The sequence below is a fragment of the Caretta caretta genome, chromosome 28 (genome assembly GCF_965140235.1).
Source record: "Caretta caretta isolate rCarCar2 chromosome 28, rCarCar1.hap1, whole genome shotgun sequence".
Taxonomy (NCBI): Eukaryota; Metazoa; Chordata; order Testudines; family Cheloniidae; genus Caretta; species Caretta caretta.
This window is the reverse complement of record NC_134233.1, coordinates 14,984,932-15,011,900: the sequence shown is the minus strand read 5'-3', so window position 1 is coordinate 15,011,900 and position 26,969 is coordinate 14,984,932. Positions and strand designations below refer to the sequence as shown.

The following is a 26,969-nucleotide window of genomic DNA, read 5'->3' as shown; positions in this document are numbered from 1 at the left end:
TAAACCGCCCTTGCTGCAATTTAAGCCCATTGCTTCTTGTCCTGTCCTTAGGGGTTAAGGAAAACAATTTTTCTCCCTCCTCCTTGTAACCACCTTTTATGTCCTTGAAAACTGTTCTCCTGTCCCCTCTCCGTCTTCTCTTCTCCAGACTAAACAAAACCAGTGTTTTCAATCTTCCCTCCTAGGTCAAGTTTTCTAGACCTTGAATCGTTTTTCTTGCTCTTCTCTGGACTTCCTCCAAGTTGTCCCACCTCTTTCCTGAAATGTGACGCCCAGAACTGGACACAATCCTCCAGTTGAGGCCTAATCCGTGCAGAGTATCACTTCCCTTCCGCCCGCGACTGGTGCCGTCTGCTTTGCGCTGCCGAGCGAAATGGGTGGAAACCCGTTGGCGTCGTTCCAGTGAGACAAGGCCATTCTCGCTGCCGCGTGGGAAGGAGCTGTGTGGCCGGGCTGGAGAGCAGGTTCAGATGTCTCTGGCCCCCGCGGGATTAGCGGTCGAAGCGCTGGGTGAATAGTGATCGCTGAGCGAGGGTTCATCCAGCTATGTGGGTCTGCTGGGTTGGGAGGTGTCGCATTTCCTCCCTGCAGCGTCTCTCAGGTCCCTGAGGCTGGGGCTGCGTTTGCGTGGGGGTGGGAGGGGAGTCGGTGAAGCAGGGCAGCGCCTTATCCCAGCGTCCAGGTGGGGCTGTGGATGCATTGAGCCCGAGCGGCCGTATGGGACCGGAACGTCCCACGCAAAGCTGGGATCGGATCGTATGAGCCTCGGTCGGCCCCGTTCACCGGTCGTCAGACCTCTCTCCTCCCTCTCTCGAGAAGTCTAACGGCGTGTCTCGTGGGCTGACGGGAGGAGGAAGCATATGCCGAGCTTGCAGCGCCGATGCCTTAAAGGAGCAGTTCCCTGAGCGTCAGGATGCCCCAGTTCTCCGTGCAGCCTGGTAAGGCGCCTTGAGGGGCTGCATGCCTCACCATCTTGACTGTATTGATCCTCCCTGTGAGGCAGGGCAGCACTGTTTTCCCTGCTATAGAAATGGGGAAACTGAGGCACAGTGCTTCACTGACTTGCCCAAGGATTCCCCCTTGTTCTCTCCCACCCCCTGCGCCAGTGAGCGCCATGGGGCAGTTATCTGTGTGCATTGGGATTAGCTGTGGAGCATAGACAGAGCTTTTGGGCCCAGTGATCCCGGGGCCAGCTCAGCGCTGCCAGAAACCTTATTTCAAACTACGAAGGAAACGCCGTTCTTCCTTTTGCCCGTTGAACCGGGCAGCCCGGGGGCTGGCGCGCGCCTGGGAGCGCGAGTGAAGCCGTCGTCCGTGCCAAGGGACTCTGGAGTAAACAATCGAAAGGAGCAAAGGGCTCATTGTTTGGGGGCTGGTAGCGGGTTACGGGCCCTGAGCCAGTGGCCTTGTCTAGTCTAGAAAGCCTTCGGGGAGGGGGAGGGGAATTCTGCTGGCAAAGCTGACCCACTACCTATTATGGTGGCACAAATGGGGGGCGTGATACAGATGGCTGTGGGGCTCATAAGACACCCAACTTTACTCCTCAGGGTATAACACCCATTCCCTGTGGACTCAGGGGTCTGCGGGGTCTTTTACAAGCGAAAGAACCTTACACGGTAATACCCTTAACCTTGATTTATTAACAGTCCCCAAAGCATAGAAAGCTAAACTTTTCCTGCTGTCCGGTCAGGATCAGGTCATCCGGGGACTCCAGCTTCTGCTCGGTGTCATTGGCAGACTGTTGAGGTCTGGCAGCTCTGATCTTGGGACTGTCCCCTGCAGTTGGTTCCCAAGAATTTCCTTTTGGACCCATTTATACAGTGAAACTTGAGTCTTGCTTAGCTATGTCCTGACCCAGGGTTTCTCAAACGGGTCCGCAGACCCAGGGGGTCCGCGAGTCATGTCCGGGGCTGCTGATCAACTCTGCCCCCTCCCCACCCGTGTCTCCTGCACCCCGTGGAACAGCTGTTCGCTTGGGGCGGGAAGGGTCAGGGATGGGGTGTCGCCTTGGGGAAAGGCGTAGAGCCAAGGCAGGGACAGGGGCTGATCAAGGGGCTTGGGGGGTCCTCAAAAATTTTTAAATCAAAATGGGGGTCCTCGGATTGCTAAAATTTGAGAACCTCTGCCTTAACCCATCATTTTACTAAAATATTACTAAACTATTCTCTAACCAATCCCAACATAGTATAAAACAATTCTTTAACCAGTCATACCCCCCCCCCTTCGCTGATTTACATGTAGCAAAATTAGTTATGTCACGGATACAAACAATCGAAGAACCAGACAGATAAAGAACAGAGATGTGGGGACCAGGAAGACAAAACAATAGACGTATAGATTTCACAATCACAACTTGTCGATAAACGATTTTTTTTAAACTAGAACAAAGAAACGAGTTATTTGCAAGGTTAAAGCAGGTCACACACACACACACACACGGCACAAACTTAAGTTCAAAACGTTAGAGAAGCTTCTATAATAAGCAAGTTATTATGTCCTTTAGGGCCAATTCTAGGAATCACTGCCCTTCAGTGTCCTGATAGCATAGGGCAGCGTTTCTCAAACTGGGAGTTGCAAGGCTATTGGGGGGGTGGGGGGGGGTCATGCGATCACCAAAAATACTGCTACGGGGTTGGGGGTACTGCAGTTTGAGACCAGTGTGGATAAAAATCAATGATTTTTTTTATCAGATTTTTTTTATTTAAATCGGATTTTTTTGATAAAATGCTTTTTGGGGAAAAAAACGTATCTAAAGATAGCTTTAATTAAGATACATTATAGCTGAAGGATATCTCCTATTGGAATAGGGATTACAAATTCTAATTCTGTAGTGTGAGACAATATATCCATGTAATGTTTAAGAAAAGTTTTGTAGATGAGTTCCTATGGTTCATGGATTAGGGACCCAATCTTATGGGGTTCCGGGGGCTTCTGTATAGATTATTTAGGTTAATCTTTCTGTCAACCCAATGGGACTCAGTGCTCCGTCTAGAAGATACCCTCAGAGATGCTTAGTCTTGCAGGTCGCAAACTGTGGATTTGTGTCCCCAGAGATAACATGCTTGTTAACAGCAAAAATGTTTTAAAATCAATAAATAACTAATATAGAGAGGTGAGAAATAACAGACCACAGTATTCTTGTCAGCAAGTTAAAGAAGTATGGGCTGGATGAATGCACTATAAGGTAGGTAGAAAGTTGGCTAGATTGTCGGGCTCAACGGGTAGTGATCAATGGCTCCATGTCTAGATGGCAGCCGGTGTCAAGTGGAGTGCCCCAGGGGTCGGTCCTGGGGTCGGTTTTGTTCAGTATCTTCATAAATGATCTGGAGGATGGTGTGGATTGCACTCTCAGCAAATTTGCGGATGATACTAAACTAGGAGGGGTGGTAGATACGCTGGAGGGTAGGGATAGGATACAGAGGGACCTAGACAAACTGGAGGATTGGGCCAAAAGAAATCTGATGAAGTTCAATAAGGATAAGTGCAGGGTCCTGCACTTAGGACGGAAGAACTCAATGCACAGCTACAGACTAGGGACCGAATGGCTCGGCAGCGGTTCTGCGGAAAAGGACCTAGGGGTGACAGTGGACGAGAAGCTGGATATGAGTCAGCAGTGTGCCCTTGTTGCCAAGAAGGCCAATGGCATTTTGGGATGTATAAGTAGGGGCATTGCCAGCAGATCGAGGGACGTGATCGTTCCCCTCTATTCGACGCTGGTGAGGCCTCATCTGGAGTACTGTGTCCAGTTTTCGGCCCCACACTACAAGAAGGATGTGGATAAATTGGAGAGAGTCCAGCGAAGGGCAACAAAAATGATTAGGGGTCTGGAACACATGAGTTATGAGGAGAGGCTGAGGGAACTGGGATTGTTTAGTCTGCAGAAGAGAAGAATGAGGGGGGATTTGATAGCTGCTTTCAACTACCTGAGAGGTGGTTCTAAAAAGGATGGATCTAGACTATTCTCAGTGGTAGAAGAGGATAGGACAAGGAGTAATGGTCTCCAGTTGCAGTGGGGGAGGTCTAGGTTGGATATTAGGAAAAACTTTTTCACTAGGAGGGTGGTGAAGCACTGGAATGCGTTACCTAGGGAGGTGGTGGAATCTCCTTCCTTAGAAGTTTTTAAGGTCAGGCTTGACAAAGCCCTGGCTGGGATGATTTAATTGGGGATTGGTCCTGCTTTGAGCAGGGGGTTGGACTAGATGACCTCCTGAGGCCCTTCCAACCCTGATATTCTATGATTCTATGACCTCAATCCTGTTGTCCCTCTGCAAATTTGTGCGCACAGGGTCAATCCCTTAACCTCTTTAAAAGTGCAAAGTTTCCAAAAGTTCAATGAATAGAAGATGGTTGGGGGCGGAATAGATCTGGACAAGGAGAAGAAGTCTGGAGATAAATGTGAGAAGGGAGGGACAGGCAGTAGAAACAAAAGCAACACTGAGCAGCATATTCCAGAAGTCTTGAGGTCTTTCTGAGTGTAGCCTTCATTGATTTGAGATCTACCGTACCATTCTCTCACTAGAAGGGAAAACCTATAATGGGAGCAGGCTGAAAAAGAGACCCAGTTTGGGTCCCATCTCTCTCTGAGTTGTGAAGAATATGCATTAAGGTTATAACAACAACAAGAATGCACTTTTATGTAGAAATTCATGATTAAATCGAGTCTTCCTGATTAGTGATTTAAATCAAATCCATCCTGTTGGAGACCCCTTGGTATAAAGGTACTCATTTCTCTTTAACAGGCATTTTTATTCCCTTCCCTGAGTGTTCAAGCTGTGATGGGATTCGGGCTTGTGCATGTCTCCTCTTCGTGGGTGTGGGGGAAGCCACCAGCCAATTCTTTCATCCGCCATGGCTTGTCTGATGCCTGCAGACCCTCTTTGGTTGGGGAGAAGATCACCCCTCTTGTGGTAAATGAGCGTTTCACACTTGGTAATGCGTCTCCCCTGGCTGTGTGGCTTTACGGTCTCAGCCAACATTTTTATAGTCCCAGAGCAAACATTTAAATGCTGCCTTTTGCCATGAGAGACAGATGTGGTAAGCAGGATGAATACATGCAGCATCCTACAGGCATTCTGTAAAGTCTAAACGCATTCTTATCACTCTAATATCTCTTGATAACACTAACCACATTTCTAGCTTTTTCACGGTGCCGTTGTCCTATTTCCAGAAGAGCCAACCAAGGCCGAGTCTGATCTTCTATCTCTTCATGACTCTAAATGCCTCAGTCAGGTCCCTATCTCCTAGTGTCGGGGTCATAGCTTGGCAGTGTCACACAGGAAAAGGCACCGAGAATATCGGCCGTTCTTAGAGGGTCGGGGGCTCTGTCTTGGGACGCAGGGACTCTGCAAAGGGCGTGGGGATCGTAGTGGATAATCAGCTGGAGATGAGATCCCCGTGCGGCGCTGTGGCCAAAAGGGTGAATGTGGTCCCAGGATGCGTAAAACGGGGGAATCTCACGTTGGAGCAGGGAGGTGATTTGGCCGGTGGTGCGACCGCTGTGGGACTCCTGTGTCCAGTTCTGGGGCCCGCAGTTCCAGAAGTAGGTTGATCTGTTGGAGAGGGGCCAGAGGAGAGCCTCGGGAAGGATGGAGGGATTGGAGAACCGGCCTGAGAGCGGGAGACTCTGGGAGATCAACCCGTGGAGCTTACCCGATGGGTTGAGGGGTGACTTGAGTCCAGTTTAGGTGAATTTGATAGCAGGCTCTTCCATCTAGCAAGCAAAGGGCCATGGAGATCCAGTGAAGCTCCAGAAAGCCAGACGAGAAATCGGATGCTGTTTTTTTCCCGGCGAGGGGAGTTACCCATTGGAACGCCTGCCCAAGGGCCGCGGAGGATTCCCCGTGTCTAAGTCACGGCTGGATGGCTTTCTGGAAGAGCGGATCCGGTTCATTTGGGACACAGGAGGGCAGCCGGGGCTGTGATCAGTGGGCCCTGCTCCTCTGAATCCATGCAGTGTCTTCTCCTTGCCGAATTTTGTGTTCTCCGTGCGGGTACGAGCACCTGCGAAAGGCCAGCAGGGGGCCCCAGAGGCCCTTGCCAGGAGCGCGGCCGGGACGAGACGGTCTGTGTCAGGGAGTCCAGTCCCTGCTCTTGCAGCCAGCCGTGAAAGCGTCCGGTTCCATCGTCACACGAGTTAGGTCCTTGATCCTATGAAAGCTGCTTCTCCTTTGCAGCCTTCCTTGATCATCCCCCGTTTATTCTTGGGCCAACGTTGTCCTTTAGCTTCAGTGGCTTTTCCCTCCCCCTCCCTGGGGTCCCCCTTTCATCGATTGTACGTAGACCAGAGGGGGGCAAACTATGGCCCGCGGGCCACATCCGTCCCGCGGGACCCTCCTGCCTGGCCTTTGAGCTCCCGGCCATGGAGGCTCCCCCCCAGCCCCTCCCTGTCCCCTCTCCCCCGGAGCCTCAGCTCGCCACACTGCTAGCACTCCGGGCGGCGTGGCTGGCTCCGGGCGGCGTGGCTGGCTCCGGGCGGCGTGGCTGGCTCCGGGCGGCGTGGCTGGCAGTCCTGCCGCTCTGAGCGGCATGGTAAGGGGGCTGGGGCTAGGGCTGGGGGTTGGATAAGGGGCAGGAGGTCCCGGGGGGGCGGTCAGGGGACAGGGAGCGGGGGGGGGGTTGGATGGGGCGGAGGTTCAGGTGGGCGGTCAGGGGACGGGGAACAGGGGGGGTTGGATAGGGGCGGGGAGTCTGGGGGCACCTGTCAGGGAGCGGGGGTGTGGATAGGGGTTGGGGCAGTCAGGGGACAGGGGGCCGGCGGGGGCGGGGGTTGGATGGGGCGGAGGTTCAGGTGGGTGGTCAGGGGACGGGGAACAGGGCGGGTTGGATAGGGGCGGGGAGTCTGGGGGCACCTGTCAGGGAGCGGGGGTGTGGATAGGGGTTGGGGCAGTCAGGGGACAGGGGGCTGGGGGGTGCGGCGGGGGCAGGGGTTGGATGGGGCGGAGGTTCAGGTGGGCGGTCAGGGGACGGGGAACAGGGCGGGTTGGATAGGCATGGGAGTCCCAGGGGGCGGGGGTATAGATACAGGTCGGGGCAGTCAGGGGACAAGGAGCAGAAGGGGTTGGATAGGGGGTAGAGTCCTGGGGGGGCCTGTCAGGGGGTGGGGGTGTGGATAAGGGTCAGAGCAGTCAGGGGATGGGGAGTGGCGTCCCGGGGGTGGGGGTGCGGTTAGGGGACTAGGAGCAGGGGGGGCAGTTAGGGCGTGGGAAGTGGGGGGGGCAGATAGGGGGAGGAGCCCAGGCTGTTTTGGGGGGGGCAGAGTCTTCCCTGCCCAGCCCTTCATACAGTTTTGGAACCCCTATGTGGCCCTTGGGCCAAAAAGTTTGCCCACCCCTGATGTAGACGGAGCAACCAGCCTTCCTCTCAAGCTGCATGTTGCCAGGCTTGGCCCTGCTCTTCCGTTCTCCTCCCGTGAGCCTGGCTCCCCGTTCCCCTGCTCAGACCAGCAGCCCCTCTCTGCCCCAGTCCTCTTTGGATTCCCCTTCCCGGAACGGGGGGCGACCAGAACTGGACACCAGGTGAGGTCTGGCTGGCACCCCGCAGCCCTGGCTCCCTGCTGGCCCTGGGCTCCGAGCCTCGCACGTCCTCGCACGGCTGCTGCGGCACAAACGTTGGCCCTCGTGCAATGCTGTGATCACTGATGTAACCGCCCAGTGCGCAATGGTACACCGCTCCCCTCCACCCCGATCTGGGCTGCCCTCCAGTCCCCGGCCCATTGTGGTTTAACTGGCCTTTACCCCCTGGGAATGAGGCTGTAATGAACCCTTCATGTCCTCTGAGCTCACCCCCACGTCCCCTTGCTGTTGTGGCTGGGGCTTGGAGACTCGCAAGGGACCGTCAGATCGTCTGGTTGGACATTGTCGCTATCCCGGGCCTTGAAATTATACCCACTTCCTCCGGATGGAGCCCAGTAACCGGCTTCTCTTCCTGAAAGCCAGCCAGCCCAGCTCCGGACATGCTAAGAGACGGAGAATCTGCCATGACGCTTGCTTAGTCACCGACTTTGTGGGATGGTTTGTTAAAATAATCCCCGGAGCTTCACAAAGGTCGGGATTCTTCTCTCCGTTTTCCAGACGGGGGAAACTGAGGCACAGCAGGGGACGCGGTCACCCAACAGCGCTGGGAATAGATCCCAGGTGTCCGGTGTCCCGGTGCTCCGTCTACTAGGCCTCGCTGCCCGCCTGGGAGAATGGCGGGCAGGACGTGGGCGGCCAGCGGGGAAAGCCGCGAGCGGGCGGCCCAGCAGCGCTCGCCGTGTTAGCCTTGTTTGCGATTTCCCAGCTCCTGCGCGGTTATGTTGCAACCCTGGGGGTGTTGAAACAAAGTAATCCGGGTTTAATTTCCTCCCTGGTGGTGGTGGGGGGGGGGGGGGGCGGAAGCCTACAATGAAAAGAGCATTTCATAGCCCTCATCTGACTTCCTTGACTGGCTGGGCCCCGCCTCTCCGCTCTGTTTATCAAACACAGCTTTAGGGCGGGGGGGGGGGAGGGTGCCAGGCCCGGCTTGGCTCGCCTGGCGTGCGCACGTGGCTGGTGGCATGTTCAGATCTGCCGGATCTCGCTTGGCAGTAGCGGGGCGCGTGCGTGATGGTGAAGACGGCCTTCCAAATGCGGCCCCGGCGTCAGTCACGCTGAGGGTGGGGAATGGGGAAGCCGAGCGGGGGAAATCCCCCCTCTTCCCCCGTTAACCTCCGTGGGGCGGAAGGCTGTAGGGTTAATTGTTTATCTGCCAATCGCTTTAGCCCCGGGGATGGGAAGAGGGCGCGGGGGGCAGAGACGTGAAGGCAGGGGGAGATTTTAGAGGTGTCACAGAGGTTTCAGGCCGGAAGGCCCCGTTAGATCGTCTAGCCTGACCTCCTGGGTAGCCCAGGCCAAACCAAACATTTCTGTCCTCAGGAGACTCGATTGTTGTGCGCCGCAGATGGAGTGCGGGAGAGACCGGGACAGGGAATTGAGAAGGCGAGACATGCCCGGGGGATCCAGCAGGCGGCCCACTCGCCGCGCCGCAGAGGAAAGCGGGGGGGAAAAAACGCCAGCGTCCCGGCCAATCTGACCTGGGGGAAATTCCCTGCTGAGCCCCGATTTGGTGGTGGGCTGGACCCCGAACTTATGAGCAAAAACCAGGCAGCTAGAAAGAGGCTTTGCTGGCCCACCCTGTGCAGTGGCCTATCTCCAGTCGTGATTGATCCTAGATGGTTCAGAGGAAGGCAACCCCAACCCCTACAGCATCCAGCTGTGCACGGGAGAGGGGAAATCCTTCCTTCCTTCCTGACCCCTGCGGGTGACCCCCGGAAGCATGAGATTGGATTAGAGCTGTTGTCTTAATACGGAGCTGCAAGGACAGTGCTGGCGATCCTTCTCCCCCGTGGCCTGTGAGGGAAGGGGAGTCCCAAGGCCCTAAGTGACTGTCTAGCCCGGGCCCTCCCGGAGTGGGGAATTGCAGTAGTTCGGGGCGGAAGTGGATTCATGCATGGGCAGGTTCTAGCCCTTGAGTTCATCATTTTTGTTGCTCTGCTCTGGACTCTCTCCAGTCTGTCCCCATCTTTCCTGAAGTGTGGCACCCAGAACTGGACACAAGCCTCCAGTTGAGGCCTGAGTAGAGCGGAAGAATTACTTCTTGTCTCTTGCTTGCAACTCTCCTGCTAATACGTCCCAGAAGGGTGTTCGCTTCTTTTGCAACAGCTTTACCCTGTTGACTCATATTTAGCTTGTGATCCACTCTGACCCCCAGATCCCTTCCCGCAGTGCTCCTTCCGAGGCTGTCATTGCCCATTGTGTGTGCGCGCAGCGGATTATTCCTTCCAAAGTGGAGTACTTTGCATTTGTCCCTATTGAATTTCATCCTGTTTACTTCTGGGCAAACCGGCGAAATGGTCTGATCATTCTGAATTTTAATCCTATCCCCCAAAGCACTTGCAACCTGCAGGGCGTGAATACCAGGCACTTAGCCTGCAGGTGTGCCCGCAAGACACAAAGGAGCGTTTGAAGGCCCGTGAGGTGCCAGCGGGAGGGAGGTGTGGGAGGAGACTGGTATCCTGGGCCAAGCGGGGGTGGGTTTTGGGGGCGGGGGTGGCCTAGCCGGCCGTCCTGCCTCAACACCAGGAGCTCGAGGCTCGGCCACGCCCGGTGCAGTAGCTGAATGTGTGGTTTGGCTCAGGTGAAATGTGACATCGGAGACCCGTAATTGGAGGGAGCTTGTTCCTCTTGGAGCCAGGCCGAGTCCAGGAGGGAGACAGGCTCCGGGGCAGAAATGCTCCTGGTTAGGGATCTGTGCTGCCCCTTTCCCAGCCTGGAGCCACCAGGGTCCTGTCCCCGGCTCGGGGAGGGGAGCGGGGGCTCGTGGTTAGAGCAGGGGTGGGGGGAGAGCTAGGATGCTTGGGGTCTGTCTCCGTCTTGGGGAGGGGAGCGGGGTCTAGTAGTGAGAGCAGGGGGCGCTGGGAGCCAGGACTCCTGGGTTCTATGCCGCTGGCAGGGTGCTGAGGCTGCGGCATACCACAGCCAGCGCCCACAAACTGAGCCTGTCCCCGGTAACTGGAGAGATACAAGGTGCCAGGCTGAGCCAGCGCGCCCAGGAATGCCCCCTTCTGGTCTGGATGGTGACTCTCAGGGCTGGGGGGCCCTTGGGCCACCAGGGAGTCGGGGGACCGAGGCTGGGCGCGAACGCACCCAGCACTGGGGAGGGATGCCTGGCCACATGGGACAGAGCCAGGGGCCCAGCCCAGCACCATCCTGCTGCCGGAACAGCCCTGCTGGAAAAGGGCCGAGTCCCCGGGGCAAGGGGGACTTTGTGCCGGGTGCGGTTAAGGGAGGCGCCAGCTACCCCTTGGGGTGCGCCAGGGTGGGCGGCAGGGGCCAGTGGTCAAGGCAGAGCAGACTAGGGGCTAGAGCAGGGGCACTGGGGAGCCAGGATGCCTGGGTTCTCTCCCCAGCTAGACCCCGCTCCCCTCCCGGAGCCGGGGAGAGAACCCAGGCGACCTGGCTCCTAGGCTTCCCCCGCTCTAACCACTAGAGCCCACTCCCCTCCCGGAGCCGGGGAGAGAACCCAGGAGTCCTGAACCTGAGCGGGGGAAGTGTCTGTGTGTGTCTCTCTCTCCTGTGTGCACCTGGGGGTGGGGGGTGACAGGCCCTGCCCTGCCATCTTGCCCTGCCCGCTCCCTGGCCCTGTGTGTGGTCCCGGCGGGCAGGGGTCTCACCCCGCCATCTCCCCGCAGCGGTTCGAGAGGAAGTACAGGGCGGAGCTGAGCGGCGGTGCGGTCTCCAAGGGGACACAGTTTGAGTACGCCTGGTGTTTGGTGCGCAGCAAATACACCGAGGACATCAGAAAGGGCATCGCCCTGCTGGAGGGTGAGTGACGCCCAGGCCCGGCTGGGGCCCCCCCCGGAGCCGGGCAGCTCTGCCCAGCCAGTCCCACGGAGCCAGACGCCCGGCGGAGGCATGCCCGCTCCTCTGGGTCCTGGGGTTAGGGCAGGGGAAGGCACGGTCTAGGCTGGCCAGGGCTACTGTAGGCCCCACCTTGGTTCTGGCTGTCTGCCTGGTTCCCCGCCCCCCTGACGCCAGTCCCCGGCCCCGCTGCGTTGCCCTGAATTGGGGGCGGGGGTGCTGGAGCCAGAGCCCCCCGGTAACCCTGTCTCCACTCGGCCCTCTAGAGCTGGTGCCCAAAGGGTGCAAGGAGGAACAGCGGGACTACGTTTTCTACCTGGCTGTGGGCAATTACCGGCTGAAGGTGAGTGTGTGTGTGGGGGGGGGAGGCGTGGCTGCCCCTCTGGGCATGGCGGGGGGGGGTGTCCTCAAGGTACCAAGGTGCTTGGGGGGCTGTGACTGGGGGTGGCTGTGTCGGGGAGTTGGGCTGGGCCCTGCATGGGACTGGCTCGAGGGGCGCAGGGATTTGGTTATATGGGCGCAGGGGAGGGGCAGACTCGGGGGTGTGGGGGGAGAGGGTGCCCTCAAAGATCAGGGCCAGCTCACCCCCAACCGTGCCCCGTTTTCCCCCCCTCCGTGTCAGCCGAGGGATGCGGGGGTGGGGGGCAGGGAGCAGATTGGGGGGCTGACCCACGCCAGAAGGGAAGCCAGGGTATCCCGGCTGGGGAGCGGGGCGGCTCGTCGGCCTGCGTAAACCCCGGCTGAACTGTCCGGGGCCGGGTTTACGGACTCTGCCAGCAACGCTCAGAAACCCCGCGGTGCTGACAGGCGCGATAAGAGCTGGGCCCCGGGGTGGGGGGGGTGGATTCCAGGAATGATGGGGGGCGGCAGAGCAGGGAGCGGACACCCAGGGTGGGAGGATGGTCGAAGCTGATCAGTGGGAGGAGGCGGGGAGGGATCGAGGGGCCCGGCTGTTGGGTGGGGGGCCGGGGAGGGGGTACCGTGGGTGCTGACTGCCCCCCTGCCCCCCAGGAGTACGAGCAGGCCCTGAAGTACATCCGGGGGCTGCTGAAGACGGAGCCCAAGAACACGCAGGCGCTGGAGTTGGAAAAGCTCATCGACAAGGCCATGCAGAAAGGTCAGCCCCCCCCGCGCCCCCCCCATCCCGTCCTAGGCTCGCCCCGGGCAGCCCTCTTCCCGCCTGACCCCGAAATCCAGGCTCTGGGTCACCCTCTCGGCCCTGCCCACGATTACTCTGCCGCCCCCCCCCCCCGGCCATCTTCCCAGCGCTTCCCTCCCTCCCAGCATGCATTGCAGCCCCCCCCCCCCCCGCCTTGCTCGCGAGGTGGGCGAGCTGGCTGGATTTTCCCAGCATGCACTGGGGTGAATCCGTCCTCAGCCTACCCGGGAGGCCCAGATGGGGGAGGCGGGGATGTGTGGGCGGGGCCTTGCGTGCTGAGGGGCCCCCCCCCCGGCTAAGCCCCGACTTCTCTCCGCAGACGGCCTGGTTGGCATGGCGATCGTTGGCGGCATGGCATTGGGCGTGGCTGGCCTGGCCGGCCTCATCGGATTGGCCATCTCCAAGTCGAAATCCTAACCCTCTGGTGCATCCTGGGAGTCCCCTCGCCCCCCCCTCCCGCCAGCTCCGCTCGAAGTCACGAATCTTCCCCCTCCGGGGCAATTCCTCCCTGCCCTGGGGTCCCGCTCTGGGGAGAGGGGGGCAGCTTGGCTCACCAGTGCCACGGGGGCTCGGCCACTTGGGAAGAGGGGCCGGGGGCGGGCTCCCCCTTTCCCCGGCAGCGGGGAGGCGGCTGGGGGGGAGCGGGGTGAAGCCCAGAGTGGAGATGCCTCCAGCCCCGCTCGGGAGCGGGCGGTTGTCTGCTCCCGCCGGGTGCCAGGGCAGGGTCCGAAGTCCGGCCGCCCACCTCCTCCGTTTCAGGCCCCGCTGCCCCGGGCTTCCTGCCCCCCGCCCCGCTTCATGCTGGGCGGGAACGCAGGGGCCGGCCCCGCCGGAGGCTGCAGGCTTCGCCGGCCGCGCACCAGGGCAGATCGCACTTCCCTGTCCCTGCTCTAACCGCTGCCTTCGCAATGTAAATAAAGGTTGTTTATGATGTGACCCGTAGGGGGACCTCGGCTTTGACCCCTCCCAGCTGGCTCCGCGCGAGCGGGTGGGGGGAATTGCTGGCTGGAAGAGTGGGCACCATCTCCCCCCACCCCGGCAGGAGCTGGAGGGGTTGGGAGTCTCCAGCGGGGTCATCAGAGTCCTTGGAAAGCTGGCTGTGCCCCTCTCCGGCTGCAGCCACGAGGCCACGGGCGATGGGCCCTTTCCGCCCATCCCCTCCAGCCAGCCCTTCTCACCTGCCAGAGCTCATTTCCCATCTAATAAACCGCTCTGGCGATAAGCGGCTGTCCTTGAACTCTGGCCAGGACCAGTAAAAGCGTGGGCACGGCCCACAGCAATTCAGCCGCTGGCAGCGTAAACAGCTGGGCCCCTTCACGCGGCAGGCGGGTCGCTCGCGCAGGCCGGGCCATTGCGTTTTGTTCCTGCCCCTACTACAGCGGCTGATAGCGGGGAGCGGGCAGCCGCCCTGTGTGCCAGATGGTTTGTGGTCCAGCCTTTGCTGTTCAGCAGAATGTTACCCCAGAGGGGTCTGGCTTCGTCCAGGGATTGGGCTGAGATGGGAAGCCGGGGGGGGGGGGGGGGGGAGACCTTTGCCTGTGCTCTACTTTCCCCCCGCCCCCATACTTGGCCAGTGGCCAAGGGTCTCCTCGGCTGTGAAGTCAGCGGAATGGAGTGTTCTGATTTCTCCCCTTCTGGAGATAACAACCTTCTACTGCTGCCAGTTCCCAGAGCTCGTCCTTGGAGGCAGGCTGGGGTGAAGTCTAGACTTCAAACCCTGCTGCTAATGTGTCATGTGGAGGGGGTTAGTTTCAGCCCTTGGAATTTAGTTCCCCCTTGTATAAAGGGTGAGGAGTTCCACGCAAAAAAACTCCGTTAAAAAAGATGTTCACGGCGCAAGGTCAAGCGGCCGAGAGTCAGAGTCTGGAAACGCGCTCTTTACACTCTCCCTACCCCCAATGCATCCGGGCACCCCCGGGAAGGTTGTACATCCAGGAACCAGCCAGGCGCCTTGAGCCTGGGCAGCGGTGACTCTGCAATAGAGCGTGGGCTCATGGGGGGATAAGCCGCTGGCCAGGAGCTCCCAGGGCCACACTGTGGCCTACGGGGCTAGATTGATCCTGGGCTGCATGGATGGGGGCGGGGGATCCGGGGTGGAAGAGTTGGGCCGGCCGGGGCTAAAATGCTCCGGAGCATTCAAACATCTCCAAGAGCGCCCGGGGCTGGCAGCTCCTCTCCAGGATTCCCCGTTGCTCGGGGTCTTCGGATCCAGGGGGGCTGCCTTTGGGGCAGACGTGAGCTCCCGCCAGGGGGTATAGGGTGAATTATGCCCCTTGAAGTCCTAGATGGTTCCTTCTGGCCTAACGTACGGCTGGATCTGGATAACACACAAGGGTCTGTGTCGGCGAGAATCTCCCTCACCTGGCCCTCTTGATCAGACCCCCGCAGATCCCGTCCTCTAGCGGTGACTTCGGCGCTCGGTCAAACCCGGGAGCAGGAAACTCTTATGAATCTCCTAATGTCCCCGCCAGGCATTTCCTCTTCGCCAGGTCCTGTCCCCTCTGGGCGTTGGCCCGTAATTCATAGCCTGGCTGGGCTGGCTCGACCTTCACTTTCCCCTGCTGGCCTGCTCTGAACTCCTGGGTCTTGGGCGGTGGCTTTTGCATGATTCCCCAGAGGGAAACTTGAACTGAAACAAAATTTACCAACGTTGGGGAGGCTCCCAGACAGTGGGTGCAAAGTGGCTGTTCCAGGCGCCCTGTCGAAATTGGATGGGAGTTTTGGGGACTCCTAAAAACTGGATTTTGGGGGGCGGGCTTAAAAATTCTGATATGTTTTTTTTTTCTTCAGCGAAACCCCAATTTTTCATTTGGGGCTGGGGGTGGGGTATGAGTCCTGCCGCTTCCAAAGTGTTTGAGCCGAGGGGCACAGAGCTGATTGCTGGGGCGTTCACCAGAGTTTTGGCTTCTCCTGCCTCTGAGCCCCGGGCTCGCCGGCCTCTCGAGCGACCCTGTTGAGTTGCAGACCCGACCCCTTCCTTGTTCTCCGCTCAAAGAGCAAATGGAGTTGAGATGCAGAACCGGCCGGGCCCCCCCGCTCTTACCGGTGCCGGAGAATCAGAGCCACGTTTGCTGTCTGTCCCCTTTTGGATCCAAATGCTGGTTTTTGGCACGCTGTGATCGCCGAACTGGAGGCCTGTACTTGGCTCCGAAAATTCTCATACTTTTCCAGCCCCCGCACCCCAACGTCATAAACTTGGACATATTTTTACACAGCGCAGTGGGAACGAATGGGTCGGGTTTTTTTAAATCAGTTTGATGTGCAGAAATACGTAAAACTGACACTGATGCCTCTCCCCCCACCAAGTTTTTGGGGGCGAAAATCATGCTGATCTTCGGGCCGATCCCAGGCGCGTAAACAAACCCTGGCATTTACTAGCTCTCGCTGCCTCGAGGGGGTGAAATCCTCCCTTTACCCCTGGCCTCCGTGTCAGCTGGACCCTATTGATTGGTACGGCTTGTGTCTTCCAAGTATTTCCTTATCTGCTTTTTATCTGGAGCTATTTTTTACGAGCTCCCTCCTTGAAACATGCGGGCGTTTAAAGAGACAGAGCTCCCGGCCTCCTCCCCCCATCCTCTGGCGCTGCCCCGAAGGAGACGTGGGTCTAGGCACCAGAAGGTCCTATTGATGCCAGCCTGCAGGCCCGAGTTCTGCCCTGGGTTCCTCCCTCCTTGAACTAGACTTGATCTCTTCCAGCAAATAGCCAGCTTTGATTTGAAAATTTCCACTCCAGAAGAATCCTTATGGTCATAGATTTGTAGATCCCAAGGCCGGCAGGGCCCGTTGTGATCATCTGTCTGATCTGTAGAGCACAGGCCCAAATAATTCCCAGAGCAGATCTTTTAGACGAATGTCCAGTCTTGATTGAAAAACGATCCGTGATGGAGAATCCGTGTCCTTGGTAAATCGTTCCATGGGTTAGTTACCCTCCTCGTTAAAAATCCACGCCTTATTTCCACTCTGAATTGGTCTAGCTTCAACTTCCAGCCGGTGTTAGACTTTTCTTGGCTGGCCCGAAGAGCCTGTTATTAAACGGTTGTTCCTTGTGTAGATTCTTGTCGACGGGGATCAAGTCCCCCCCCCAGTTAACCTTCTCCTTGTTACGCTAAATAGAGCGCGCTCCTTGTGTTTCTCGCGACAAGGCAGGTTTTTGAATCCTTTCATCCTTCTCCTGGCTCTTCTCTGACCCCTCTCCAATTTATCCACATCCTCCTCGAACTGTGGGCACCAGAACCGGACCCAGGGTCCCAGCAGGGCGAAATGCAGAGGTAAAATCACCTCTCCGCTCCTACTCTGGATCGCATTAGCCCTTCCTGCCCGCAGCATCGTCTGGGGACCTCGGTAGGGGGCACGTGGCCGGAAGCCGTGGAGACGCCAGTTTCCTGGTCTGTAGCAGAGGAAGGCAGAACCCGAACCCACGGCTGGGAGTTAAGGCCAGGCCCCTGCCAATGGGGAACGAGGCCCCAGTTGTACCCCCCGAGGCGGGCGAGCGGTTGGAGCGGACTCCCCGGGGAAGGGGGGGAGTGTCCGTCTCTGGCGTGCTCGTGCCGATGAGCGGTTTCCGAGGGCAAGGCCCTGGGCGCCCCAAACCTGCCGCCTGGTAGGGTTTGCTCCTGGATGACTCTGCAAGCAAAGCATGGGCAAAGAGGGCTCCTCCGTGTGCCTGGGGGCACTCCCCAAATGCCCAAAATATCTGCCAGCCCAAATCTGGTGGGCGAGCTAGCAGGGGGAAAGGGACGCCCCAGGCCGGTGGGGGCGCTGATCTGGGATCTGCCGGGTGCCTTGGAACGCTGTCGCCGATGGTTATTCCCAGTGTGTTTATTACACCCAGAGCCACGCAATGTGAGATAAGGGTGCCCCCCCCCGGGCCGGGTCCTGCATGGCTGCCCCCAAGATTGGGGTCCCCCTTGTGCCAGGCACTGCCCAGACCTATCATGAGGTACCCCCAAAAGCTCACGGTCTCCAGAGATGGGCTGTCGATCCCATTTACCAGATGGGGAAACTGAGGCGGGGGGGGGCGCTCGACGGGACTCACTGTGAGATTTGAACCTGGCTCGCCTGCGTCCCAGTAGCAGCAACTTCACCGCACGTGCCAGCCGTCTTCCCGGGCTGTTCACGGCACTGCGAGCGCTCCTCCCCAGCCGGGGCGCCCCGTCCTCGGTGCAGAGAACAGAACCCTTCGCCCCAGGTGTCGGGTGGCTGCTCTCGGGGCTGGGGTTGAGGTCTTGGGTCCCTGGCTAAGGAACGGCTTGAGGATCAGCTGGACCCAGAACCCCAGTGGCCTAAGGAGGGGGCAGGGTTGGGACCCCAGAGAGACAAGCACCCACGCCATGTGGGGCCAGGCGCTGCACAGACCCCGACGGAGATCAGGGTCCCCACGGAGCCAGGTGTTGCACAGACCCACGACGAGGGAGTTCTTCCTCCAGCGCTCACACAGCCTAATAGATTGGGGTGGGGAGGGGGAACTGAGGCACACAGAAGGAAAGAGATGGGCCCAAGGTCACCCTGAGGTGGGGAGAGAACCCAGGAGTCCTGGCTCCCAGACACCTGCCCCCAGCTCTAACCACCAGCCCCTACTCCCCTCCCAGAGATGGGGAGAGAACCCAGGAGTCCTGGCTCCCAGACCCCCCACCCCCGCTCTAACCCCCCCAGTCCCCTCCCAGAGCTGGGGAGAGAACCCAGGAGTCCTGGCTTCCAGTCAGTGGGGTGGCTGGGGGTTGACTGACGGCCGATAACTCAGCTGCCCGTGCAGCCCCCACAAGGAGGGCACGGGAGGGGGCAGCATAGCCCAGCCCCGGGGTGGGGGGGCCCTGCCAGCGGGTGGTACCAGCCCAGCCGGGGCTGGGGAGGGGCACGGGGAGCCTCCGGACCCGTGCCAAGATCAATGGGGCAAGGGGGGGGGATGCTCACCCCGCAGCTGGGCACCTGGCCTAGGCCCTGGAGGTACCCACCTGCCAGGCCACTAGCCTTTTAGGAGGAGGGGGTACGCAGCTCGCTTCTGGGTGAGGCCAGTATAGTGGGGAGAGACTGGGAGCCAGGACTCCTGGGTTCTTTCCCCGGCTCTGGGAGAGGAGTGGGGGCTGGTGGGTTAGAGCGGGGGTGGGGGCTGGGAGCCAGGACTCCTGGGTTCTCTCTTTGGCTCTGGGAGGGGCTGGTGGGTTAGAGCAGGGCGGGCTCGGAGCCAGGACTCCTGGGTTCTGTTCTCAGCTCTGGCAGGGAAGTGGGGTCTAGTGGTTAGAGCAGGCGGGGCTGGGAACCAGGACTCCTGGGTTCTCTCCCTGGCTCTAGGAGGGGCGTAGAGGCTGGTGGGTTAGAGCAGGGGAGGCTGGGAGCCAGGACTCTGGGAGGGGAGTGGGGCCTGGTGCATTAGAGGGGGCCGGGGGGGCTGGGAGCCAGGACTCCTGGGTTCTCTAGCTCGCTCTCTGTGGGGAGACTCGGGCCTGTATTTCCTCCTCTCTCCTTTGTCTACTTACCCCAGGAGCTCTGTGGGGCAGAGACTGTCTCTCACTATGTCGCTGCAGCGTCCTGCCCCATGGGGGCCCTGATCCCATTCAAGGGAGGGTCCGGAACGGTGCCTGGCGCAATGGGCCCCCGGTGTGGGGGTGCTCCCCGAACCCCAATAACAAGTAGTGAATGTGGGCTGTGGGGTTCCTGCTGCCCCTCGCTCTGCCCTGGGGCGGAGGGGGGGGCGGTTCCTGGACATTTCACATCCTTTTGCCCCCACGGGCTGGGCACAGGCCACCCGGCCCCCTCCTTCCCCGGCTGGGCTCCCCAGCCCTGCGGGGCTCCTGACACGCAGCTCCGAGGGTGGGCAGCGGTGGGGGGGACACGGTGCCGCCGGCCCAGAGCCTGGCCCAGCGCCAACCTGCACAGAGACTCCCTTGTGCGGCGGTGGGTCCCTCCCTCGCGGGACGCCCAGCACCTGCCTGACAGTTCTGGCCCAGCCGGCTCCGCGCGGGACAATGGGCCGTTTGTTGGCCCAGCCACACGTGTGATTCCCACGCTTCTGGCATGGGAAGGCCCCTGGATTGCCGGACCCGGATCTCCCGGCCCTCAGGAGCTAACAATGCAAGCCTGCACCCCACATTAACCTGCTAGGTCCCACTCCCGACCCAGAGCCGGGGAGAGAACCCAGGAGTCCGGGCTCCCAGCCTCCCCCGCTCTAACCCACTGGACTGCATTCCCCTCCCACAGCTGGGGAGAGAACCCAGGAGTCCTGGCTCCAAGCCTCCCCTGCTCTAACCCACTGGACCGCATTCCCCTCCCAGAGCTGGGAATAGAACCCAGGAGTCCTGGCACCCAGCCCCCCCTGCTCTAACCCACCGGACCCCGCTCCCCTCCCAGAGCTGGCAATAGAGCCCAGGACTCCGGGCTCCCAGCCCCCCCTACTCTAACCCACTGGACCCCACTCTCCTCCCTGAGCTGGGGAGAGAACCCAGGAGTCCAGGCTCCCAGCTTTCCCTGCTCTAACCACTAGCCCCCACTCCCCTCCCAGAGCCGGGGAGAGAACCCAGGAGTCCTGGCTCCCAGCCCCCCCTGCTCTGACCCACCAGCCCCCACTCCCCTCCCAGAGCCGGGGAGAGAACCCAGGAGTCCGGGCTCCCAGCCCCCCCCCCGCTCTAACCCACTGGACCCCACTCCCCTCCCAGAGCTGGGGAGAGAACCCAGGAGATCTGGCACCCCACACGCCCTGCTCTAACCAGTAGGACCCCCCCCACACACTCCTTCCCACCATTGTGATTAAGGTCAAGGTCTCAGATCCATGAGATCCTCCCGGCATGTTCTTGGGACCCCACATCAGTGTGTTTTGGGGGTCCCATTCCCGAGAGCGGTCACACATGCCATAGAGTAAAACCCCCATGGGCTGAAGGGCGGGGTGGGGTGCGCAGACAGCCGGAGGATCAGGGCTTTCGTGTCTGCTCAGCTTTGACTCCCGCCCCGCTTGGCAGACGGGGGGCAGCTCTTCTCTGGGGCTCGGGGGAGAAATCCCCAGGCGGGGGCTGGGCCCCGTGTGGCTGTACTGGGAATGGGGCTTTGAAGGGGGTCAATTTTCCACAGGGCCCCAGATCAGTGGAGAACAAGGATGCGGCAGCCGGCGTCATTGTTCGGCTGGAGGCTGCCGAGGGCCCGATGAAAGCTATTTGCTCAGGGCGCGCCTCCTGGGCTTAAGTGCCAAAAGCAACTAAGCCCCTTGGTGCAGCGATAGCGGGCACGGAGAGAAAGCCACCGCCCAAGATCCTGAGCAGCGCAAACCGTATAACTGGCTCAGATGGCTAATCTTTTTCCCCCCAGAAATATTGTTTGGTGGGCATAGAAACTTTTCACAGCACCGTGGCAAATTTTGTTCTGGGGGGAAAACCCGCAGAAAAATTCCATTTCGACCTTATTTATTTCCACCCAGGTTTTGTTACTGCATCATAGGAACGTAGGGCAGGAAGAGGTCGTCTTGCCCAGCCCCCCGCGCTGAGGCAGGCCCAAGTTAAACGTCGGCCGTGCCCGGCAGGCCTTTGGCCAACCTAGCCTTAAACCCCCGCAATGGCGGGGATCCCACAACCTCCCCTGGACGCCTGGTCTGGAGCTTCGCGTCCCCTTGGAGTGAGAACGGCTTTTGCGGTACCTCACCCCAATCTCCCTTGATGCAGGCCCTCGTTACGTCCTCGTTAGATCAGCCCCGGACAGAGCTGAAGCCGTAGACTTCTTCGCCCTCGTCTTTCCTGGGTGGCAGCTCGTGCCTTTCAGCCCGAGTCTCCCGTTTTGTCACGGGCGTGTCGAATCCTAGCCCTGGCCCGCCCGGCGCGGCTGACCCCCTCCCAGCTTGGGTGCTACTTGCAGGTTTCAAAGGCATCCTTAGAGCGCTCCGTTTCCCAAGCGGGACCCCCCGCTAGCGTGCCGGTGAGCCGCGGCAACTACTCGTTGAAGCCGGTCCTTCAACCACTTGTGCGCCCACCTTCTACTTCGGGTGAGCGGACAGCAAGTGTGAAAAATCGGGGCAGGGCAATAGGTGCCTACATAAGACAAAGCCCCGGATAGAGGGACTGGCCCTATAAAATCGGGCCGTCTGGGCACCCAACTTATAATGATTTCATCTGGCCCACATGCCCCTAGTTTCCTGTGTCAAAAACCTAACAAAACTCAAGGTATCTTGTGTCTGCCGTTACGTCCCTCCCCGAGGCCAGTTACCCGCTCGAATTGGATGGGTTTGGCGTGTCCCTGAGAAATCCACGCCGGCCGTTCCTTATAATCCTATTCGCCGCCAGGTTCTGCCGAAACTGAGGGCTGAATCATTTGTTCCGGGGGCTTTCCAGGTATCAAAGTTAGACACCCTGCGGGAATTATAGACCGGTCCGCCTTAGCCTTTGGGGGGGGGGGGGACCTGCACAAACCCCCCTTTTATATTGGAGGGCGCACGCTTTGAAACCATCCGAATCACGCCCTTGCCGAGCGGCGTGGCAGTCCGCCCCCCCCCCCGCCCCGAAATGAAAGCCGATCTGGGCCGCGCCGACGTTTTGCACAGCCGGGGTTCTGCCCGTCAGCCAGCGGGCAAGCTCCTGACCAAAGCTGGGGTGCCCCCCCCCCACGCCGGCCGGGGACGGCGGGGTTCCCCACACGCGCCAGCCCAGATCTCAGGTCGGTTCGCCCCGCAGGGGTGGGCCAGCTCAGGGCCCTGCCCATTCCCTTGCATGCTCAGGGGTCTCCGGGCCCCCTCGCAGCTCCCTGGCATGCAAGGGCGTTTGTCTCCTGCCCGCGACCTTGGTGCTACCCCCTGGGCAGGGCCTCGGGGGCGGGGGCGGGGGGGGGGCAAACCAGAGGATGTCTCCACCTCATCTCCTGGAACCGTATTTATTTATCATATAACCTGGCTGTGGCCCAGGGCGGAGGGGCACGAAATGAGAAAAAGCAAAAATAGCCTGGAGCTGGAAATGCAAACAGAGGCAGGGGGTAATGGGTACCCTGGGCATGAGGACTCCTGGGTTCACTCCCCGGCTCTGGGAGGGGAGTGTGGGCTGGTGGGTTAGAGCAGGGGGGGCTGGGAGCCAGAACTCCTGGGTTCGCTCCCTGGCTCTGGGAGGGGAGTGGGGGCTGGTGGGTTAGAGCAGGGAGGGGCTGGGAGCCAGGACTCCTGGGTTCGCTCCCTGGCTCTGGGAGGGGAGTGTGGGCTGGTGGGTTAGAGCAGGGAGGGGCTGGGAGCCAGGACTCCTGGGTTCACTCCCCAGCTCTGGGAGGGGAGTGGGGGCTGGTGGGTTAGAGGGGGGAGCCAGGACGCCTGGGTTCTAACCCAGTGTGGGGAGTGAAGTTTTGATTACATTACGGGCAGCATGATTGTTTCAGGTTTTTCTATGGACTCAGCCAACACCTAGAGATTAAGAGAGCAGCGAACGCTCATTGGCTCTGCCTTTGGAGGTGCCTCACCCCTCCCGCAGTTCTGTGCCTCAGTTTCCCCACCTGGCAAATCACTGGCAGGCGCACTCAGCTCTATTGCTAGGCGATCTCGCCTGCAACACTGGCTGCTTTGATCCCCACAGCAGGGTAAACAGAAGGGCTGAATGCAGGCCCGGATCACCTCGCCATGCTCCGCTGACTTGTCAAGGTCGATGGGCGGCCAGCGGGAGGCGGGCCCAGCGTTCATCGGCCTTGTCTTCTCTTGGCTGGCAGCTCCATCTGGCATCGTCAGCAGCAACCCGCTTCCTGCTCGGGGCATCGGAGCGACAGGCCGGCTGGGCTGGGAGGGGAGGAAGCGCATCGAGCTGCGTTGCTAGTCAAGGCCAGCGAGTAAGCTGGAGAGCACCTGTCCCTGAGTCTGCCGAGAGCCTGAGCCCAGCGCTGTGGCAAGGGGGAGCTTCCCTGAGCCTGATGGATGCAGCGACGCTGCCTGGGGCTGCCGAGAGCCTGAGCCCGTTGCCTGGAGAGGGAGGGAGCTGCCCCAAGTGAGGGATGCAGTGATGCTGCTCGACTCATCGGTGAACTGGGTCTTCCCCATCCTACAGGGAGCATCCAGGTCCCCTCTGCTCTCTCTGCCACCCAGCCTCGGACAGCAAAGCTCCCCATAAACCCCTTCCTTCCAACAGCACCCCGCTTTTCCCTACCTGGGGCTCCTCTGTAACAAGCCCTGCCCCCCTCCAGCTGCAGCCAGGAGGGGTTCTTGGGCCCACAGTAATTCCTTCAGTCCTGTGAGATTCTCAAGTGGTTTGGGAGGAGGGGGCTGGGAGCCAGGACTCCTGGCTTCTCTCCCTGGCTCTGGGAGGGGAGTGGGGTCTAGTGGTTAACGCAGCGGGGGCTGGGAGCTAGGACTCCTGGCTTCTCTCCCTGGCTCTGGGAGGGGAGTGGTGTAGATAAATCTCTGCATTAAGCATCTTCGCATAATTGTGTATCATTTTCATACGACTTTGTATTATGCCTCTGCATATAACCTTGTATTAAGTCTTTCCATATATAACCTCCGTTTTCACACAACTTTATATCAAATCCTTACACCGAAACTTTGTATTGAGCTATAGCCCCTAAGGAGAGTTAAGGCAGAAGGAAAATGTTTTTTCGCTCGGAGTAGAACAAAATCTCCCCCTTTTAACTGCCTGCCCTGGTGAAGGAGCGAGGCGTGGAAGGCAGCGCCTCCGGACAGCTGCAACCCTTGGAAGGGGACGGGAGCCAGAGCCAAGCACAATAAAACTTGCCAGGTGGGCTCACTACGGAAGATCAGACATACTGACGGCCTTGGGGGTGAGAAGCCAGCACCTTCTTTTGAAAACACCCTCTCTGAAACGAAACGGGGCATCCCGAAGGAAGCGCCGCCGGAGGCAGATTTTGCATTTGCATGAGAGGGAAGCGGCTGTACTTGGGAGGTGTCGTGCAGAGGACCCCAGGTCTCGGCTTGTCAACGTGGGAGCATCGCTCCGGATCGGATCCACCTCTCCCTCATCTAACGCACCTGGCCAGTGAAGTGAAGGGGAGCACCTCGGTGGGAACAACAACAAGACGGAGTGTGCGTGTGTGTGGGAGTGTAACATCGATCGTATGCGTATGATCCAGGGTATGATTGATACGTGGATTACCAATAAATGCGGCGTTTGCCTTATCCCCTCTGAACAGATCCTGTGCAGTACTTTAAGTATAACAGTGGGGGTTAGAGCAGGCGGGGGCTGGAAGCCAGGACTCCTGGGTTCTCTCCCTGGCTCCAGGAGGGGAGTGGTGGCTGGTGGCTCAGAGTGGGGAGACTGGGAGCCAGGACTCCTGGGTTCTATCCCCAGTGCTGGGAGGGGAGTGGGTTAGAGTGGCAAGGGGCTGGAAGGCAGGATGGTTGATTGCTTGAAAATAAACATCTATTTTACCTGTCTAATCTATTGGTAAAAATAATGAAGTTTGCCAAGTCAGGTAATCCAATATAATTGAATTAATTTGTAAACAAAAATCCTAAAGTTTGACACAAAATATTTTTGGAATATTTCATTTTGTGAAAAATTCTGTCATAGACAATCAGGGTTGGAAGGGCCCTCAGGAGGTCATCTAGTCCAACCCCCTGCTCAAAGCAGGACCAATCCCCAATTTTTACCCCAGATCCCTAAATGGCCCCCTCAAGGACTGAAAGGACTGAACTCACAACCCTGGGTTGAGCAGGCCAATGCTCACACCACTAAGTTATCCCTCCCCCCGTCCATCCCGATTTCAGACAAAAGTAAATTTTGAAATCTTTTTTTTTTATAACCAGCTCTGTGCCCCATAATGAAGCCCCCTGCAATTTTTAATCATGAAAAATGCCATTTTTTTCAAAGCGTTGACAGTCAGACTTCCTGGTTTCTCCTGTGTTTTTCACCAAGTTTTTATTGACATTTTGTCAACAGAATTTTTTCATGTCTCTTTTAGGACTTCAGCATTTTCCATGTCCCAAATGAGACACTGTACGCCGTGATTAGGTCTTTAAAACTTGGAATAATTACTTCAAATAATACAAATAATTATGATCCTAATTAATAAAATAAATCATAAACAATAATAATTCATTGCACCATGGTCCAGATCCCAGGGGGGTTAAGTGCCAAAATCCATTTGTCGCTCTGGGCCCATGTAACTCAGCTAATCGAATAATTCTTTATAAAATTGGACTTGTTTTGAGTATTTCTTAGTTTGCTAGGCAGGAGGTGACACAAGAGGATCACAAGGAGCTTACATCTACGACCCGAGAAAAACAGAAAATGAGAAATGATTTGGAAATAAAAATTTTTCCAAACATTTAAAAAGGAAACAAAAAGGTGATTTTTTTTCGGCCGTGTTTTCTATCACCCTGCTGCATGGGAACCATTTAATGAGCAATTCTACCAGGTCTAAGTTGGCTCTGAATCGGGTAAGAGCCACCACATTTCAAAATGTCGTGTGAAACAAAATTTCCAAACACATTTCATTTCAGGGCCATGGAAATGTTTTGATTTTGAAATTTTGATTAATTTTTTTTTGCGGGGCGGCGGGGAGAGAGAGGGGGTCAATTTTCCAATACGAAAAAAAACTCAAAACGTTCCCATACGAAAACTTCAAAACAGAGCCTTTCAACCTTGTCAAAATGCTTTTTTGTCGGGGGTGCGTGTGTTTTTTTTAAATCCAAAACAAAATTCCACTAAATTTGCCACCGTCCCAAGAGGAATGTTCCGTTTTAGTGAAATAGCATCTTTGAAATCTTATTTCTTGCCTCTTTTTTTTAAAAAAAATTGTTCATTTTGGGGTTGGTGTAGAACAGGGTTTCTCAAACTGGGGATCCTGACCCAAAAGGGGGTTGCAAGACTATTGTTGGGGGGGGAGGTTTGCGAGAGTGATGGCTGCTGGCTGGGCGCCTAGCTCTGAAGGGTGACATGGTATAGGAGGGTCTTCACATTTTGGAAAGGGAAGGGGGGGGTCATCCCAGCTTGAAATATTTTCAAGGGGGGGGGCTTGAGAACCCCTGGTGGAGAAGAGTTAACTCACCACTGGATTGGCCCCCTCGTGGGTGGGTTTGGTGGAGCAAACAGTCAGCACCCCCCCTGCTGCAGTGGGCCGTTTCTGCTCAAGACTCTGCCGGATAGCCAGGTCCCTTCCGAGGCAGGAACGTCCCACATGGAGAGCATCCCACAGGACCCTGGGCATCAACCGGACGGTTTCCGTTTCCCGCTGCTGTCAGAGCCATGGCCCCAGGAGGAGGCTTTCAGCTACACGCAGAAGTGAAACAAAATGCACCAGAAGCCACTTCTGCCCCTTCCCTGGGCTTGGACCTTTAACCCATCCAGGGTTCTCCCAGGCTCTCTGTTTTTCTGACTCTGAAAAGTGACCTCCCTGGAGTCTGGATTCTCAGCTCCATCTGCCTGTGGGTTGGCCCACTCCAGGGGGTCTCCTTCGCCCTGTCCCTTCTCCCATCAGGACTTATCCCAAGGTGTAAACTCTCTCCTGAAGCGTCTCTTCCAACTGCACCGTCTCTGGCT

The 26,969-nt window shown here is 58.2% G+C and overlaps 1 protein-coding gene across 1 annotated transcript in view; it reads left to right on the top strand.

The window, feature by feature from the left end:
• Positions 1-24,615, top strand: part of FIS1 (fission, mitochondrial 1) — a 29,283-nt gene extending 4,668 nt beyond the window's left edge. The window contains exons 2-5 of the mRNA XM_048833584.2: positions 11,207-11,339; positions 11,642-11,718; positions 12,387-12,492; positions 23,188-24,615. Coding sequence (XP_048689541.2) covers positions 11,207-11,339; positions 11,642-11,718; positions 12,387-12,492; positions 23,188-23,291 — 420 coding nt within the window. The 3' untranslated portion in view covers positions 23,292-24,615. The remainder of the gene's footprint in view (positions 1-11,206; positions 11,340-11,641; positions 11,719-12,386; positions 12,493-23,187) is intronic.
• The last annotated feature ends 2,354 nt before the right edge of the window (positions 24,616-26,969 follow it).